General features: G+C 29.3%; 4 protein-coding genes across 4 annotated transcripts; 2 read left to right on the top strand and 2 right to left on the bottom strand.

The window, feature by feature from the left end:
- Window positions 1-8747: 8747 nt before the first annotated feature.
- On the bottom strand, window positions 8748-9270 carry F4822DRAFT_384032 (uncharacterized protein). The gene has a single exon (XM_051456487.1). It carries the CDS (start codon window positions 9171-9173, stop codon window positions 8841-8843), a length of 333 nt encoding a protein of 110 aa, XP_051319015.1. The 5' UTR covers window positions 9174-9270; the 3' UTR covers window positions 8748-8840.
- A 1529-nt stretch (window positions 9271-10799) lies between these two features.
- Window positions 10800-11777, top strand: F4822DRAFT_439399 (uncharacterized protein). The gene is made up of 2 exons (XM_051462634.1): window positions 10800-10858; window positions 10911-11777. The coding sequence occupies exon 2, from the start codon at window positions 10911-10913 to the stop codon at window positions 11622-11624; it is 714 nt and encodes a 237-aa protein (XP_051319014.1). The 5' UTR covers window positions 10800-10858; the 3' UTR covers window positions 11625-11777.
- A 45-nt stretch (window positions 11778-11822) lies between these two features.
- Window positions 11823-13636, bottom strand: F4822DRAFT_384030 (uncharacterized protein). The gene is made up of 4 exons (XM_051456486.1): window positions 13173-13636; window positions 12754-13091; window positions 12661-12690; window positions 11823-12595 (listed from the first exon to the last, which is right to left on the bottom strand). The coding sequence occupies exons 2-4, from the start codon at window positions 12929-12931 to the stop codon at window positions 11997-11999; spliced, it is 807 nt and encodes a 268-aa protein (XP_051319013.1). The 5' UTR covers window positions 12932-13091; window positions 13173-13636; the 3' UTR covers window positions 11823-11996.
- A 2515-nt stretch (window positions 13637-16151) lies between these two features.
- F4822DRAFT_384020 (oxaloacetate Acetylhydrolase) lies at window positions 16152-18149 on the top strand. Its single transcript, XM_051456485.1, has 5 exons — window positions 16152-16689; window positions 16741-16858; window positions 16985-17014; window positions 17119-17192; window positions 17339-18149. The coding sequence occupies exons 1-5, from the start codon at window positions 16192-16194 to the stop codon at window positions 17885-17887; spliced, it is 1269 nt and encodes a 422-aa protein (XP_051319012.1). The 5' UTR covers window positions 16152-16191; the 3' UTR covers window positions 17888-18149.
- Window positions 18150-18387: the final 238 nt, after the last annotated feature.

Below are 18387 nucleotides of genomic sequence, written 5' to 3'. Positions count from 1 at the left end.
AATCTGAAAAATTCCCAATTATTTATAAAAGAGATATTCATATACCTTTCATATAAATTTTTTTTATAATATTAATAATATATAGATTTTTCTATTATATAATATTATATCCTTAATAATGAAATTCTATATTAATAAAATATCTTTAATTTATAATATTTCTTTTTTAATCTTTTATTCCCATTTATATTATAATTGAAATAAATAAGTTATTAATAATATTAGAGATTTATTAAATATTTTTTAAAATATTACTTTTTCTTCTTTAACTTTTTTGATATTAAAATCCTTTAATCTATTAAAAATATTTATTTAAATATTCTCCTTTTCCTTAATATAATAGATTTTAAAATTAAAATATATAAAATCATCCACCCATCATAATTATCTATTATTAACAATTTTAATAACTATAAAGGATTTAAGATTATAATAATCTAAATATATTTCTAAAGGTTTAATAATTCCTAATATCTATAATCTCTATTTTCTCAATATTTAATAAATGATTATAAATTCTTAATCATATATTTTATATCTTAATTCTAATCTCTTAAAAATCATAGAAAAATAAATAATTAAATATTATTTTCCATTATTTTCTAATTATTCTAATATTATTTCCATTATTCCATTCAAGGCATTAATATATAATTATTTCTTCTTATTTAAACTACATAATTTTATTATTAGATCTTTTATTATAATTCTTTTTATTTTTTATATTTATTTAAAATCCTTTAGATTTTTAATATATATTATAATTATTATTAATTCTATAATTTTTTTGAAAACCTTAATTAAGACTTTATTATAGTTATAAAAATTATAGAAAATTTATATTCCTATAATGATTTTTAAAATTAACCATTTTTTAATTATAGATATTTTAGATTTTTATATCTTAATTCTCCTTAAAAAGATTATATATCTAAGGTAATTAAGTTTTTAAACAAAGAAATTACTCTTATCTAAATCTATAAGGAATTTAATTTTTTTTAAAACTTTAAATATTTTATATATATCTTTTTTATATTATTTTTCAGTTTTTAAATAAATTAAGATATTTTTTCTAAAGAATCATTATAAAATATCCTAGATTATTCATTAAGAGATGATTAATATATTTATAAATCCAAATGATATTACCAAATATTTAAAATAATTATATAATATTCTAATAATTATGTTTTATTTATCTTTTTTAATAATTTATATAAAATTAAAAATAAATTTTAAATCTAATAATATAAATTATTTATTATCATTTATTTCTTCCTTTAGATTTTTAATATATAATAAAGGATATCCATCCTTAACTATGATTTTATTTAATTATTAATAATTATAAACATCCTTCCATATCACTTTTCCTTTTTTATTTAATTTAGATATCCTATTTTTATTCTTTTTAAGTATTAGAAAAATTAGATATCTTATTAATAATTTTGATTTTTATATAAACCTTTTTATTTCTTTATCCTGGAATATAATATATAAGGTTTCTAATTTATCCTAATTTACTTAATAGATTTAATATAATTTTAAATATTGTCTTTTTCTTAATATAATTTTATAATTATATTAATTATATTTTAATATATTTATATCCATATCTAGATTATTTTGAAATAATTTAGGAAATATTTTTATGTATTTTTCTTTAATTTTGATTTATTTTTAATTATTTGGTTTTTTTATGTCAATTTATTATATTATAAGGTATAAAGATATAAAATATTTCTTTATAATATTACTTATTTGTAATTCTTATAATTGCTATTTTAATGTCTTTAAATTAACTTTTTTCTAATATTTAAAAATTAAATTTTGTTTTAATTTATCTTAATAAAATCAATTATAGTTTATATTAATAATATCAAAGGATATTATTTCCTTGTATTTTTGGATCAAAATAAAGAAAATTGTAGTTTCTTTTTTGATTCTTCTTTCATTATAAGTAATAAAGCTTTTATTAATATTATTAATTTAATAAAACATCTTTTTTATTTAATATAATATTTTATGTTTATTAATTAATTTTATATTAATTAGATTTATTATATATTCTTAATTAATTAATATATTAACTCTATATTCTTTCTATATTAATTTTATAATTAATTAAGATTTCTTAATTATTTCTATTAAATATATTGTTTTTTTCTTATCATTTAATAAAATTTATAATATTCTTAATAACTTTTTTATTATATTTTATTATTTTTTAAATATTATATTTATCTTTAGGAATAATTAATTTTCTTTTTATATTATAATATTAATTATATATAATATCTATTTAGGATGGCATTTAAATATTAAATAATTTATTTTAAATATCCCCAAATATATTTAATTAAGATGATTTTAGCTTATTTTTCCTTATAGAATAATATATAGGCAATTCTATTTATATTCTTATAACAATATTATATAAATTTTCAATCCTATCCCTTTTTAATTACTCCCTTATAATCCAAATCTTTAAGTATTTTTATAATAAATAATATTAATATTTTTTATCCTTTAAATAATTTTTTAATAATGATTTTATAAATTCTTTTTTAATTCTATTTTCTACATTTCTAAATCCATTCATAATTATTTTTAAATATATATTTAAAATCTTATAAATTATTAAGATAATAATAATAATTATTTATTTATTTAATTAACCATATATGGTATATTATTAAAATATATTAAAACAATATTTTTATTTTATAATAATATAATAAAAATATTTTAATTATTAATTTATATTAAGAATATTTTTTTGTTTTTGTTTTTTTTAGATTTTAATCTATATTTTATAATGATTTTTATAATTCTTTTAATGATTCTTATATTTCTAAAAAAGAATTAATTTTTTTAGAAAAGATATTTATTTTTTTTTCCTGAGAGTTTTTTATATTTATTATATTAAGATCCTATAACCGATTCATTTAGTTTATAAAATTCTTTGTTTTTATTTATTAAATAATTTTATTATAATTAGGTAATGGATTTTTTGATTTTTTGTTAATAATATTAAATATTATTAAAATTAATAATCTTAGTATTAATATTACTATATTAACTATTTTTCTTTTTAAAACCTATGATTATTTTTTAGATTTTTTATATTAGTTTTTATAATATTCCATTTTTAATAATTATAATATTGAATTTTATTTAAATCCTTTTTGGATTTTTTATTATTATTAATTATATTAAAATTCTAAAACTTAATTAATTCCTTTTTTTTAATTCTTTATTACCTTAGAACCTTTCTTTTTTTTATTATATCTTTTATATAATTTATTATTATGAAAGATTGTTTTGATCATATATTTATTAATAAAAATAAATTAATTTTTTATCTAATTAATTATTCTTTTATAGAAGTAATTAAATTATATATTTTTAAATAATTATCCTATGGTAGTAAACTATTTAAATTTTATTATATAGAGGATAATTTTTTTTGCCAATGGTCATAAATAACCTTTTATATTTCTTTTTTTTTAAATAATTTATTAAATATTATCCTTATTTTATTTTTAAAATAGTTATATAATTTGAAAATATATTAAAATTATATAAAAATAGTTTTATTTAGGAATTAAATAATAATAAATATTTATTATTTTTTTATAATAGATTTTTTTTATAAAAAAATAAATTAAAATTTGTATATATAAATCAATTTTTAATATTTAAAATTTTATTATAAATTAATGGATTAATTAATTTATATTTTTTAATAAATAAAAAAAAGGTTATTATTTTTTTTTATTTTTTATTTTAATTATCATTATTATTTAATAATTTAAGGGATATTAAAAATTAAAGAAATTTGGATTCATAAAAAGATTTCAATAAAGATTTTATAGGTATTTTTTTTATTTAATCTTTATTAATATTAATTCCTTCTTAAATTCCTAGACTTATTCCTTTATTTCTATAACCATTACCTATTAATTAAAAAAAGCCTTTTTTATCTTTTTAATTTTCCTTTTTTATTTTAATCCTAATCTCTCTTTAAATTTTTTATTCTAAGACTTATAAATATATTTTAAAAAGAATTATTTTATTAATAAATTAAAGAATTTTTTTCATTAATAATAAATCTTAAATTATTTAAATAAATATAAGTATTTTAAATAATGAAGGATTAAATTATTATAAATTATTTAAATCTTTATGTTAAAATTCTTTTTTATTTAATTTTTCTTTATTTTCCATATTAAAATTTATTAATTTATTCTATATTGAATTATAATATCCTTTAAAACATAATTTTTAAAAAATATAAAGATTTTTTATTTTATTTTTCAAAATTAATAAAATGAAAGAAGATTTAATTAACAATAATAATAAAATGTCTTATAGATAATTTATATCATTTTTTAACCTAATATTAATATTAATTAAAGAATTAAATTATTATTTTTATATATATTCTTTTTAATTTCAATTTATTTTTAAATATTTAATTCTTTTATATTTATTTATTATATTATAAGATATAAAAATATAAAATATTTCTTTATAATATTATTTATTTATAACTTTTTTAATTATTATTTTAATTTATTTAAGTTAATTTTTTTTCAATTTATCTATTATAAACTAATAACATTTGGCAACATTTAAGGACCTAAGAGGTAGAGATATCTTAGACTAATCATAAAGGAACTATAGAGAGTTACGATTTGGTTTATTTATATGATTTAAATGATTTAAAATTAAATTAATTAAGTTATAATAATTTTAAATATAAAAAAAAAAGAAAAGAAATAAACTATATAATCATAAACATTTCCTATATATTTAATTACTTTTTAATTATTAATTTAAGATCATTATTTTTCAATATAATACAAGGATTTTAAGCCTTTTTAATAAATAGAATGTATTTAATTATTTAGCCTATTATTAATATTATTACTTTTAAATTAAGACATCCTAGATTAATTAATCTAACAATGATTATACCTCTTTAAGACATAGGTTTGTCACATTATCTTAACAGAATTAATTATATATTTAGTTAATTTTTATATTATTAATTTTAAATTATATTATAATTTATATTAATAGTATTAAAACTATTATTTTTTTATATTCTTAAATTAAAATAAAAATAATTATAATTTCCTTTTTAATTCCTTTTTTATTATAAATAATAAAGTTTTTATTAATATTATTAATTTAATAAGATATTTTTTTTATTTAATATGGTATTTTATATTTATTAATTAATTCAAAGTTAATTAAGTTAATTATATATCTTAAATTAAGTAATATATTAAACTTATATTCCTTTTATATTAATTTTATAATTATCTTTATTAATTAATAAAGCTTATAATATTTTTGATAATTTTTTTATTATGTTTTATTATTTATTATTTATATTTATTATCCTTTATAATAAATCTATTAATTATTTTATTCTTTTTTAAAAAGTTATTATTTTATTTTTTAAAAAATGGTTGATTTTTTTTCTATATTATAATAATATTTAAATACTTTTAAATATATTTTATTAAAATGAATTTTTTTTTATTTTTCTTTATAAGATAATATATAAATTTTTTATCTTATTTTTTTTAATTATTCTTTTTTAGTTTAGATTTTTAAATGTTTTTATAATAAATAATCTTAATATTTTTTATTTTTTAAATATTTTAATAATAATTTTATAGGTTTTTTATGAATTTTATTTTTTATATTTTTAAATTCTTTAAATATTTATCTTATTTAATTCTTATTATAAATTATTAAAATAATATTAATAATAATTAATTTATTTAATTAATTAGAAATAATATATTAGTTTTAATTTAGGAATTTAATTTTATTCTTTTTTATTTTTAATATTTTATTCGTTTTATATTATTTATAAATATATTAGAATAATATTTTAATTATTAATTTATATTAAAAACATATATATATTTTTTTATATTATATTTTAATTTTTAAAATATTTTTAAAAAAGAATTAGATTTATGAAAAAAGATATGTTTTTTTTAAATTCTTTTATATATATTATATTTTATTCTTATAATTAATTAAATAATTTATAAAGTTTTTAAAGTTTTCCTGTATTTATTTAAAGATTTTATTATAGTTAGGTAATAGGCTTTCCAATTTTTCCTTAATTATATTAATTATTGTCAAAATTAATGATCTTAATATTGGTATTATTATATTAATTAATTTTTTTTTAAGATTTATGATTATTTTTTAAATTTCTTATATTAATAATTATTATATTTAATTTTATTTAATTTTTTTTTTAGATTTTTTATTATTATTAATAATGTTAAGATTTTAAATTTTCATTATTTTTAATGAAAATTATTATGTTTTTTATATGATTTATTATTATAAAAGATTATTTTAATTATATATTGATTAATAATGATAGGTTATTTTTTTAAAAAATTTTATCCTTTATTTAGATAATTATTTTTTTATAAAGGTAATTAAATTATATATGTTTAAATAATTATCTTATAATTATAAATTATTTAAATTTTATCATATAAAAGATATTTTTTTTTTTCAAAATAAAAAATGATTTTTTATATTTCTTTTTTAAATAATTTATTAAATATTATTTATATTTTATTCTTAAAATATTTATATAATTTGAAAATATATTAAAATAATTTTTTAAAATAGATTAAAATTATATAAAAATCATTTTATTTAAAAATTAAATAATAAAAAATATTTATTATTCTTTTTATAATAAATTTTCTTTATAAAAAAATAAATAAAGTTATATATATATATATATAAATTAATTTTTATATTTATAATTTTATTATAAATTAAAAGATTAATTAATTTATATCTTTTAATAAATGGCAAAGGGCTAATTATTCTTTTTTTTAATTAAGATCTTTTACTTTCTTTTTTTTTATCTTTATTATTTTTATTATTATTATTATTTGATAATTTAAAAAATATTAAAGATTAAAAAGGAATTAATTATTAAAAAATTTTAATAAGGATTCCTTGAAAACCTTCCCTTATTTAACTTTTTTTAACTTTAATTTCTTTTAAATTTTAAAATATATATCTTAATAATTATAATTTTTACCTATTAATTAAAAGCTTTTTTATTCTTTTTATTCTTTTCTTTTATTTAATTTTAATTTCTTTTTAAGTTTTTAATTTTAAAATTTATACATATATTTTAAAATATTTCTTTTATTTATAATAATTTTAAATCATTTAAATAAAAAAAGGTTAAATTATTATAAATTCTTTAAGTCTTTATTTTAAAATTCCTTTTTCTTTAATTTTTCTTTATTTTTTAAATTAAAATTTATTAAATTATTTTATATTTAATTATAATATTCTTTAAAAATTAATAAAATAAGAAAAGAATTTAATGAATAATAATATTAATATATTTTATAAATGATTTATATCATTTTTTAATTTAATATTAACATTAATTAAAAAGTTATTAAAATATAATAAACTTATATTTTAAAAAGATATAATTATTATTAAATTAATTAATTTAAAATATCTTAATTTAAAAATAATAATATTAATAATAAATTAAATAATTAAATACATTTTAATTATTAAAAAAACTTAAAAAAATTTTTAATTATATTGAAAAAAATAATCTTAAATTAATAATTAAATATATAAGAAATGTCTTAATAATTATATAAATATCCTTTTTTTTTATATATTAAATATATAAAAAGTATTTAAAATTATATCATCATTAATTATTTTAAACCTTATTTATCTTTTAAAAATAAACATAGGTTCTTAAGTCATAACATAATATTAATAAAAATCCTAATATATTATATTATAATATTATAAAAATTAATAATATAAATTCAAAATATTATTAAAAATAATTATTAATATTTTTTTATATTAATTAAATCTCAATAATAAACATTAAGATTTTAATAATAATTTTAATTAATTACTAAGGTTTTTTAAATTTATAATTGTATAAAAAAATTTTAAAATTATAATAATATCTTAAAAAGTTAAAAATATTATATAATAATAAATCTTTAGATTAAAAAAATTAAGGAATAAACATTAATTTTAATTTTTAAAGAACTTTTTAAAACTAGATATTTTTTTATTATATTAGTTTATTTAAGGTTATCTTTTAAATTTTAATTCCATTAAGCCGTAAGCTTTTACATTTTTATGTTTTATAAATAAAAGAATCTTAAAAGAAGGATATAATATTATAAATTAATAAATAATTATTTTAAAAATTTAAAAGAAATAAAATATAAAAATTAATAATAATTTAATTATAATATATTTATAATTTATATGATTTAATAAATTTAATTATATAAATGAATTAATTAACATAATTAAAATATAATAACTTTAAATATTAAAAAAAAGGAAAAAGGAATAATTATATAATTAATTACTTTTTTTATAATTTTTTAATTATTTTTCTAATATAATAAAATTCATTTAAAATATTTTAATTTATTATTAATATTATTACTTTTAAATTAAAAATACCTTAAATTAATTAATTTAATAATAACTATACCCTTTTATAATATAAGTTCATTATAATATAATTAAAATAAACGTAGCCCATTTTTTTCTATAAAAAAGATTAATTTAAATTTATTAAAATAAAATAAAAATATAAATTATTTACTTTTAAAAAAAAATATTGAATATATTTAATAAATTCTTATTTTTTTTATTTTTTATTACAAAAATTTTAAAAAGAGACCAAAAACATTTAATGATTTGAAAACGAATTTGAAAAAAAAAATGATATAATAACCTGAGAAATCTTAGGCATAGAGTGTTCATCATCTTCCAATCGCAGTCCACATAACCCCACAAGAATAAAGAATCGTATTTCCCCAACTGTCAGCATGAATGGTGAACCCCTCGACGTCAACATCCGTACCGTAGACCTTAACCCTGAAGTTTTGGTCTCGTGACACATCTGCGGCACATATGCTCGCAGTGACCGCCGGCACAGACTGAAATTTCTTTGAGAATCTTATTCGTGCCTTTGTTGATGATTCAGGCCGAGTCCACGGTCGAACTTCTATCGTACTCCACTGTCTGGTTTCGACCATAACCCCATAAACAGCCTTTTCTGAGAGCTGTTCGACTTTCCTGGATAATTCTTTCATTTGGGCTTCCAAGCTAGCAATGGAGTTCGTATGGCGAGCAAGGCTGTTGTCGGCGACAGTAAATCCCCCGCCAGTTCCTTCTGCAGAACCAGATCCCCCTAGTCCCCCAGCACTTGACCCCCTGCTACTTGCCCCGCCGGAGCTGTAAATATTGACAGTCACTTGGGGGCCCATGACGGTACGCTTCTTCGCCTCGGTTTGTAGTATTGGTTCTTGAATAGTAGTAGGAGTGGGACATCCTTCACTTGTAAAGTCGGATTGGCAACCTAATTCTGCAGTGCCATCCTCAGTCCAGAGTGAAAAGACTTGCTGCGAAGGTACCGGTTGTGCCATCCTCTGCGGCAGTGCATGGGGTAAGTTAATCGCGTTTCCTTCGATATAGTGGAAATAGAGGCGTTAGACAGGGACACGCTTACTAGTCGCGAGACTCGAATATAGGAAATGTTTGCTGGATTTTATAGCAATCTGATGATATCTGGAATGAGAACGTCTGCCGGTGTTGACTATCGGAAAATATACAACAATGCTCAACTATTTACCAAAGACTCGCCATGAAGCAGGACCGGAGGAGTATGGTGTTATCCTGGTGAAGTATTTGATGGGTGAATGGGGAGTCGATACTTCGGTAAATACACATTGAAGTGGGATATCTATTGCGTTGTGTGGTAAGTTATTAGGCATTAAGTTGCATTGGGCATTCCGCATATTATATAGAAGGACTTGATTCGTACGGCGATAACTTAACTACGATGATACTGCAGCACTGAAAATACCGGACGAAAAGAAGTTCTAGAAATTCGAATTCGTTTATTGGCCGTTCTTGCGTTCGTTGGATTCGTTGAACATGTTACAATGCGCCCATGCCACCACGTTACGATAATTAAATTCCAACTGTTTGCAGATTATAAAATCCGAGCCTCAACTTCGAGGGGATGAACTATGGCAAAACACATCTATCCAGTTTGCTGCGTATCATCGAAATGGCTGGTAGCGGTTTCCTAACACCCGGCCTAGGGTGAAGGGCCCGTGGTTGTAGGGAAGTCGTGGGAGCCGGTTGGCATCGTTATATGCCTTTTTTACGATTAAAGGAATGAACGAATCATGAGAGATCAAGAGTTCGAAAATACCGACAACCAAACTGGACATCTTGTATAATGGACACAGTGCTATGTTGCGGTATGCGTAAAATATTTAGTTGCCATGCTCTCCTGACACTGTCATCTAATTATATGTCCTTATCTGCTGTGCACAGTTTGCTATCCCTTTACTTATATTACTCCTCGTCAGCACTGTATACATTCAGGCACAGAGCACAGTAGGGAGTTGTGAGTTGCTTCAAGTTGATACCTACGATGTGCTTTCACAGTGACTATGCTGTTCTCCGTATGCGAGAGTCTTGTCACCTGCACATGAGTTTGGCGTCTTCCATGCACTAGGTGACTGGATTATTTATTTAATAAGTGAGATTTTCTCTCACATTTCTCACTACAACTCTTCCTATCCCACCCATGATTGATCTTTCTGAAGATAGCAACATCACGCTTTTTCTTCCTCAACTTTGATTTGATCATCCCAACCCCCGAGATCGATCATTCTGACGGAGAGTTCACTTAAATATTCAACGTCTTACACGTCGTCACCGACGAAAGATAACGTCTACTTTAGCGGCCAATAACATAAAGAAGGTAGCTTGAGATAATGGTTCTTTCACCTCAAATTCACTTGCTAATTTAACAGATGGCACCTAACATGGATATCGAGATCCCGACTTATCTCAGGGCTATTTTCCCGAACTCCCTGACCCCGGTTATGTTTCACCTAGGTCAACTTGACCAAGAGTTACGTTTCACGGTTACGGTCGACGCTTTCTCCAGCCGATCACCTCTCTTGGTCCTTCATGCTGGATCAACCGTGCGAGGCCCGGTTCTCGCGTCGGTAAGCAAGCCGGCGCCGTACAAAGGCACTTACAGAAACATCGTCAAGATACAATCCCCGATCTCCAACACCGGCGCTATCGAGGTTTCCTTGACCACACCAATTGACGATGGCATGCATGTTCGCTATAACTTCTCGCTCGCAATTGGCTCACGCCATGAGAAATTTGAATGGAGAGCCACCCGAGGCAGTGAGGTCCACGTCGCATTCCGCAATGCCAAGGGATTTAAGCTAGTACGACTGGGGAGTGAGGGACCTGGAGGAGGACAGGGTGGTTCGAGGGCGACGAGGGCCGTGGGCGAGACCAGCGATGGAAAGGAGGTCGTAGCCGTTTGGGCAACTGAGAAATCCTTGCTTCCGGCAGCCTTCGTGCCGAATTGCAGACCCTTTAAGTTCGAGCTTCTCGGAAGTGGCAAGGCATTGGGCCAGGAGTTCGCATGCCTAGCTCTCACGACGGCGTTAAGAGTCTGGAGCTCCGAGGCCCAGGCTGTTCCCAACTTGACCTTCGATATTTGATCATGGGCTCGGAAATAGAGGTTTGGGTTTGAGGGCGTTCGGGTAATAGGGGTTATGGGCTATGAAAAAATACCCTACTGGAAACAGGATCAGGATGGCGTAAGAGTTGTGACGGGACTAGGTCTAGCTCCTACTAGGATCCGGGTATCAGTGGTTGTCCATATGGAACATAACTCCTGCGTCTAGCCTCGTTATACACCCTAAATATAATTGATAAATATTCCTATACTATTGGACATTATATATGTGAATGTGAACACGCCTTATGTTGTTATTGTTACTATGGGCCGGTGTTTATAGGTGATTAGGTTGTTTTAATGTAATATGAACAATAATCACTGAATAACTGTATAAGCCAGAGACCAACTAATATTAGTTAACCTTCTTAACGAATACCCATGAGAGCGTAATCGTCCCCTTAATGGCTGCAACAAACCATAGACTTGGCTGTACAGCGCCTGTAGCTTTGGAGATCCATCCACCGCATACCGCGCCTAGAAATGTAAGCACGAAAGCCACGACCCTGCGGTTTCGCTTCACGTTCTTCCTGAATGGCTCTAGGATTCTTTCGTCTATGACAAGATCGCACAACAGAGATGTTATGACAGTAGTCGGGACTTCACTGATCCCCAATGCCCGACTGTTCACGATCTGACCCCCAGCCTGGAAACTGAGTAATGCCACAATTGCGAGCTCGGCGAAGTTTACATCCGCAGGATTCCTGTTTGAAGGATAACTTCCGTCGATAACACCAGCTTGGATAATGGATGCTGCGACAACAACGCAGATGGTTTGAGCAAGGAATGAGGCACATAGTGTTCTTCGAAGGCGACCGCCACCGATTAACTTGTGCAACTGGGAGAAGGCAAAACAGCCTATGGTGAAACATCCAATGGAACAAAGCGAACGGGCCCATCCATACGGCTTATTATTCTGCCCTGATGTACCGAGTGCGACGAAAACGGTGTTTCCTAGATCAAGTGTTAAAATGGCCCTGGAAGGACAATTTCGGAATTTAGGACTGTCAACAACGTACCAGTTTGCATCGACACGAAAGTACCGTAGGCTATGGGGTAGTTGTGTCAACTATGAAGTCTTTGTGAGGCGATAGGATCGTGTTATCCCCTACCGTTATAGAGAGTCCCGTCAGTGAGGCCAGTTGCGAAACAACAGGCTAACAGGGGTACAGCCCCTACAGTAGAATCGACCTTCTCAGAAAACCGCTCTAAGAGATGACGACCGTAAGATCTTGGCTCAATTGGCCCTGAGCTGTAGCCTTGGCTGGGCTCGAGCTTCTCCTCTGGCATGGCGGTGATTGTAGTGGTATGATGTCGAGATATGGTTTATATATTCGTAATCGCATTTGATATTTAAGAAAAGAGGAATATTGACGAGGTTGTAGGTTGAAAAATTGCTATGGGAAAATGAGCAAAGGACTAGGTAGATAAGGCGGATTACCAAGGTAGTCTAACGAATATCAATAGTGAGTACGGGGATGAAATGTCCTTCTTAGCGCTGCCCAGCTACCCACCCACCTAATACACATACAGAAAAGCTTCAGATATTCTAAATCCCTCAGATTCGCACGCAATATCTCGGGGACTTCCGTCGCGAAGTGAAGATACCAAGACCCCCGGATCGTGGCAAGATGAGAAATTGGCTGGGCCGGTAAATGAAAGGGGTTGGCGTTCCTGATGGACTTACCTATTATCCGCATTATCTTTCAGACAACCCATACTGCGGGATCTACATGATAAGAAGCAAAAGCAAAAACAATGGCAATTACAATCTAGGTCCGCAGCGCCACCGGATTCGGGGGTCTAGACAGTTCAGTGTGGCTAATGCAATCAATGTCTCGGATCAAAGCTGAGCTAAGAGGGCTCGCTGTTCGACTATGACGCCTATCTCCGGGACGTAGGTGCGGCTCGTGCTTGGCGGCAGGGTCTTGTTACTTGTTGCCTGCTGGATCCCGCGACGTGTAACCTCAAGGGGCGAATCAGCTTAGCCAATTCACACCACCCCAAGACAGATGACATAGGAGTTTTCCCGTTGTCAAATAGGAGGCCGTGAGCGCCAAATAGACCAGCATCTTTCATACTATCCCGAGCTGCATGGTTGAGTAAGCCTAAGCATTCGGACCAGAAGGGAGAGCTGAGTCGTTAAATTAAGTACCTAGGTAGCTTATTGAGAAACGCCATTTTCCACTTCTCCTCGAGCTGTTGAGGTCTAGGTGCTAATCACGATGCAGGGGTTTCGTGGCTCATCTCTCGCCAGAGACGGTGTACTTTCAGACGGTCCGATGAAGAATGTGATTGATCGAATCCACTAAAGATTACCTCAACACTATGTACGGACTTGACATCGTGATTAGTTGATGTGTTTTGGATATAGGAGGGCCCCAAGATACTGGCCAGCCTCCATGACTCGCTGAGGTTGTTTAATACTGTAACTTTGCTATAAGATTATCTGAAAGTTGTACTTGTTAGCCAAAAATAATCCTTGACAATAGATTATGACTGATCTAATCAAACACTTCTAAGCACCGCAGAAGCTGCTCAATGAGCCAAGCAAGCCAAGGCAGCTGGGGGTAGGGATGCTCCTCGGTCTGCACGCGAAAGGGAGAAAAAAACCCTCAACAGGATGGGCTTGCTTTTGGCAGGCCTTCTGGAGGGCCTACTGTGTAACTCCGTCGTGATAAAGGTACCTAGTATATTTACATATTCTGCAAATAATATGTGTGTTGCCAGAATAGGGATCTGACCCGGGGAAAATTCAGCGTGGAAGGTTAAGTATCTCCATATATCCTTACGTGGTCGATCATGGATGTCACGACGGTCGATTGCAGGATCCAGGATGAGTTTAACTAGATCTAAATTACAACCGACGTGATCCCCTTGATTTCGTAGATTTTCCTCAAAAACAATCATTACACCTTAGGTCTTACCAACTTGGAAATATGTCGACGAGCGCTTTGCGAGAATGAGCTGAGTGAGGCTGGGAATGCTTATCTGCAGTGAATTATGGATCGTAGATAGAAGGGTTGAATTACATCATGATGAAGATTAGAAGTACGACAGGAGTACATCTGTGTGTGATATACATATATGTAGGCGATGTAGCCAAGCGATCTAAGGTATCTCCGGCTACTTTCCCCGGCTCGGCCCGTCACTCGCGAATCGTTCTGCATGTACATTAAACCAATTATAGAAGCTGCTTGTAAATAATAAACGCCCAGAACTGGAACTTCTCAGTTCCTTTTGTTGCCGTTATTTAACCGATGGACCTGGAGAAAATACGGCGAAACTTCAAACCGGTCATTAGGGGTAGATAATGAAGGTGGCGTCGTGGTCTTAGAGTAGGTAGTTAGATGTGACTCAAACTATATTCTCATTATACGTCTCGATTTTAAGAGGGTGTAGAGTGGGCCATCGGCGACTACGGGACTTTCCATACAAAAGTAAATCATACCGGCGCTGATGGCTGACAACCCCAGCTGAACGAATAGGAGATCTAGTCCCTACTCTATAATCTATTCGGCTATATTTTAGGATGGAAATGCTCCCATTTGGAACCCAGTCCTAGCGTGTCTAGCCGGATTGGCCACTTGCGACCGATTTGCTCCGTAGCGTATTACTATAGCTAAGGGAAGCTGAGTGTGCGCGACGGGGAAGTTTGTATCGGATACTCTCTAGTCCGCCAGGTACTCACATCACGCGCTCCTGTGGTCTAGAAGACTCAGTATCGAGGATCCGTCAGCAAGGACGAGGAGTAGCAGTAAAATGATGCCCCAAGATAAGGCCGCAGGTCGCATCGAGATGTCCATTGGTCGTGCTTTTTCTTGAGATGGCAAGGGGTTTTACCCGCTTTCATAGGTAGGTGATCCACGCTAATAACCTATTCTGAAGACTCGCAAGGATCAGTCCACCGTGTGCAGTTGAGTGCCTCGTATGCTGCATGGGAATATGATGACCTAAATGGTAGGAAGATAGGAATTGGAGAAATAGACTTGGCTTACTTGGCCGCATACAAATTTGCTGGACATGTTGCCTGAGGACATATACGTATCCTAATTGATGGCGCGTGTTTTTCTTCAGTTTGACATCCTTTCTCTCGTGTATTAGAAATTGTACAAGTCAGTTGCGGGTGTTGTATAGTGTCCATATAGTATTCCTGCGTTGCGAGTTTTAAGTATACAGTATATATGAGAGGCGTTGAGGGTCGAAAGGTGTCTCGTAGCCTATCTACGGCGGCTAGATGACGCCTTGAGGTAACCCTTCAATGAGATACGTGACACACTTGTTTTATGAATCCTGAGGACTGGTCTCCTCCAAGTCTTGCGGAAATGGCGCTTAACATCGGCGATCTAGCCATCCTAGACAAGTGAAAGGAGTGAAAGCCACATATGCGCCAAGCCGAATAGTGTAATTCGTGGTACTGACAGGCCATGGACACGCCGGAGTTACTGGAGGAGGGTTGTGTCAGAATAGTATATGATTCCTGGGGTGATGGTAGTAGTACAGCGTATAGCGTACAAGTAAGTGAGTGGTTGGGAAGGAATATAAATTTCATGTCTCCCCAATTGTCCAACTTGAGTCTGTTCCTCTCGACATCAGCACTGGACAGCCTACGCACTGAGATTAAGAACCTTCATTCTACTTACAACGAAACGTACCAGTTAATCATGGCTCTCCCTGTAGTTATGCCTCACGATCCTCGACCCAGACTGGAGGATCAAACTGATATGATTCTCCAAACGGCAGTGGGCTTTATTCCCAACAAATTTACTGAGCCAATCAAGCAAAATCTTTTGATCAATACAATAGAGCTTCCGGAGAACGACAGCAGCACTGCTTCCACGCCAGCAGACATCGTTACGGACCCCCCTTCTGTGGATGGCTCGCTTCAACTCGATCATGTTGCTGCTAGCATCATCGAGCCGTCTTCTGGAGCTAAGAAGCTCCGTAAGATGTTACTCGAGACTAACGAGCTGATCGTTTGCCCTGGGGTTTATGATGGGCTTTCCGCACGTACGGCGATGGAGCTTGGTTTCAATGCACTATATATGGTAGGTAAATCTAAATACACGATGCTCCCGGAGGCTAACAATATAATGAAGACAGGAGCAGGGACTACGGCTTCACGTATTGGGCAACCAGACCTGGCAATTGCTCAGTTGCATGAAATGAGAGAGAACGCTGAGATGATTGCTAACCTTGACCCTTTTGGTCCACCTTGTAAGTAGCATCTGGTACCTTCACCCTGCCTTTATGACGATAGATGTTCATACCAAATATTCCTGAGAATCCCCAATAGATATCAGTACATTGGGGAGCAGCAATGGCTAACTTCAACGTGTAAAGTGATCGCCGACATGGATACAGGCTACGGTGGTAAGTTTTGCTCAGGCGTCGTGATTCTCGAGTTGCCATGTTAAACCGAAATACCCTAGTCATTAGTTATGAGAGTACCACCAACTCTAACGTTCTTCTCTTAGGCCCCATCATGGCTGCTCGCACCGTGGAGCAATACATTCGCGCCGGCGTGGCGGGTGCCCATTTGGAAGATCAAGTAAGTCTCCTTCTACCTCAAATCTGAACCTGTGCTGTTCAAATGGTATTTCCAGGGGATACTCTCCTCTGGCACGATGAAAGAGCCACTCCCTAGGTCACCCCCGCCCCCCTTTCACAAATGGCTGACCTCTATCGGCGAATTAGGTACTTACTAAGCGCTGCGGCCATCTCAGTGGCAAGAAGGTTGTGCCACATGACGAATACATATCGCGTATTAGAGCTGCACATGCAGCGCGTGTGCGAATGCAATCTGATTTCGTACTGATCGCAAGAACCGATGCTCTTCAGGCCCTTGGGTACGATGAGTGCATATCTCGACTTCGGGCAGCCCGAGAAGAGGGCGCAGATGTTGGGCTTCTAGAAGGATTCACCTCTAAAGCTCAAGCAGCACAAGCTGTGAAGGACCTGGCACCGTGGCCGCTATTGCTAAATTCGGTTGAGAATGGAAAAAGCCCTGTTATCACCGTTGGTGAAGCTCGTGAAATGGGATTCCGCATTATGATCTTCAGCTTTGCTACGTTGGCGCCCGCGTACGTGGCTATACGCGAAACCCTAACCCGGCTAAAGAATGAGGGTGTAGTCGGTACACCTAAACACATCACGCCCTTGAAACTTTTTGAAGTATGTGGGCTGCAGCACAGCATGGCCGTGGATAAGGGTGCCGGAGGCATGTCGTTTGCAGATGGGCTGTAAAGCGAGCCATATGGTGTCGGCTCTAATATATTCACCAATCCTTGAGTTAATCCGGTGTTGTTTTGTCTGCGTTTTAGTACATACTTTACTAGACAAGTAACTGTCTCTTTGGAATAAATAGACCTTTACCGTACTAATTTACTTCTTGCTCTCTTGACATGGGCGCGACGATTCAGAATAGGGCGATATTCCCGAACAATGTTATGCAGCTTAGTAACTGACGAATCTTGTCAATGGGGGCTCTTTTGGTAACCCTAGAATCGTGAGGCGAAGTGTAAGCCTAAGTTGAGGGCCAAACTGATGTATAAGGTACTACTTATCGAATTCACGAGTCGTAGCGTAAGGACCTCTTTCAGTTATTCAGAAATCTCGATCCGCAATATCTAACGTTGACGAAAAACTGATTTGACACGATCGAGGGGGGAATTCAAGCGCGCCTAGAATAAAAAGGGGAAGGAGGCAAAGCTAAATAATAATAATAATAATAATAATAAGACGAT

This window comes from Hypoxylon trugodes (genome assembly GCF_022578975.1).
Source record: "Hypoxylon trugodes strain CBS 135444 unplaced genomic scaffold F4822scaffold_1, whole genome shotgun sequence".
Classification (NCBI taxonomy): Eukaryota; Fungi; Ascomycota; class Sordariomycetes; order Xylariales; family Hypoxylaceae; genus Hypoxylon; species Hypoxylon trugodes.
The sequence above is the reverse complement of the archived record's forward strand: the minus strand, read 5'-3'. Positions and strand labels throughout refer to the sequence as shown.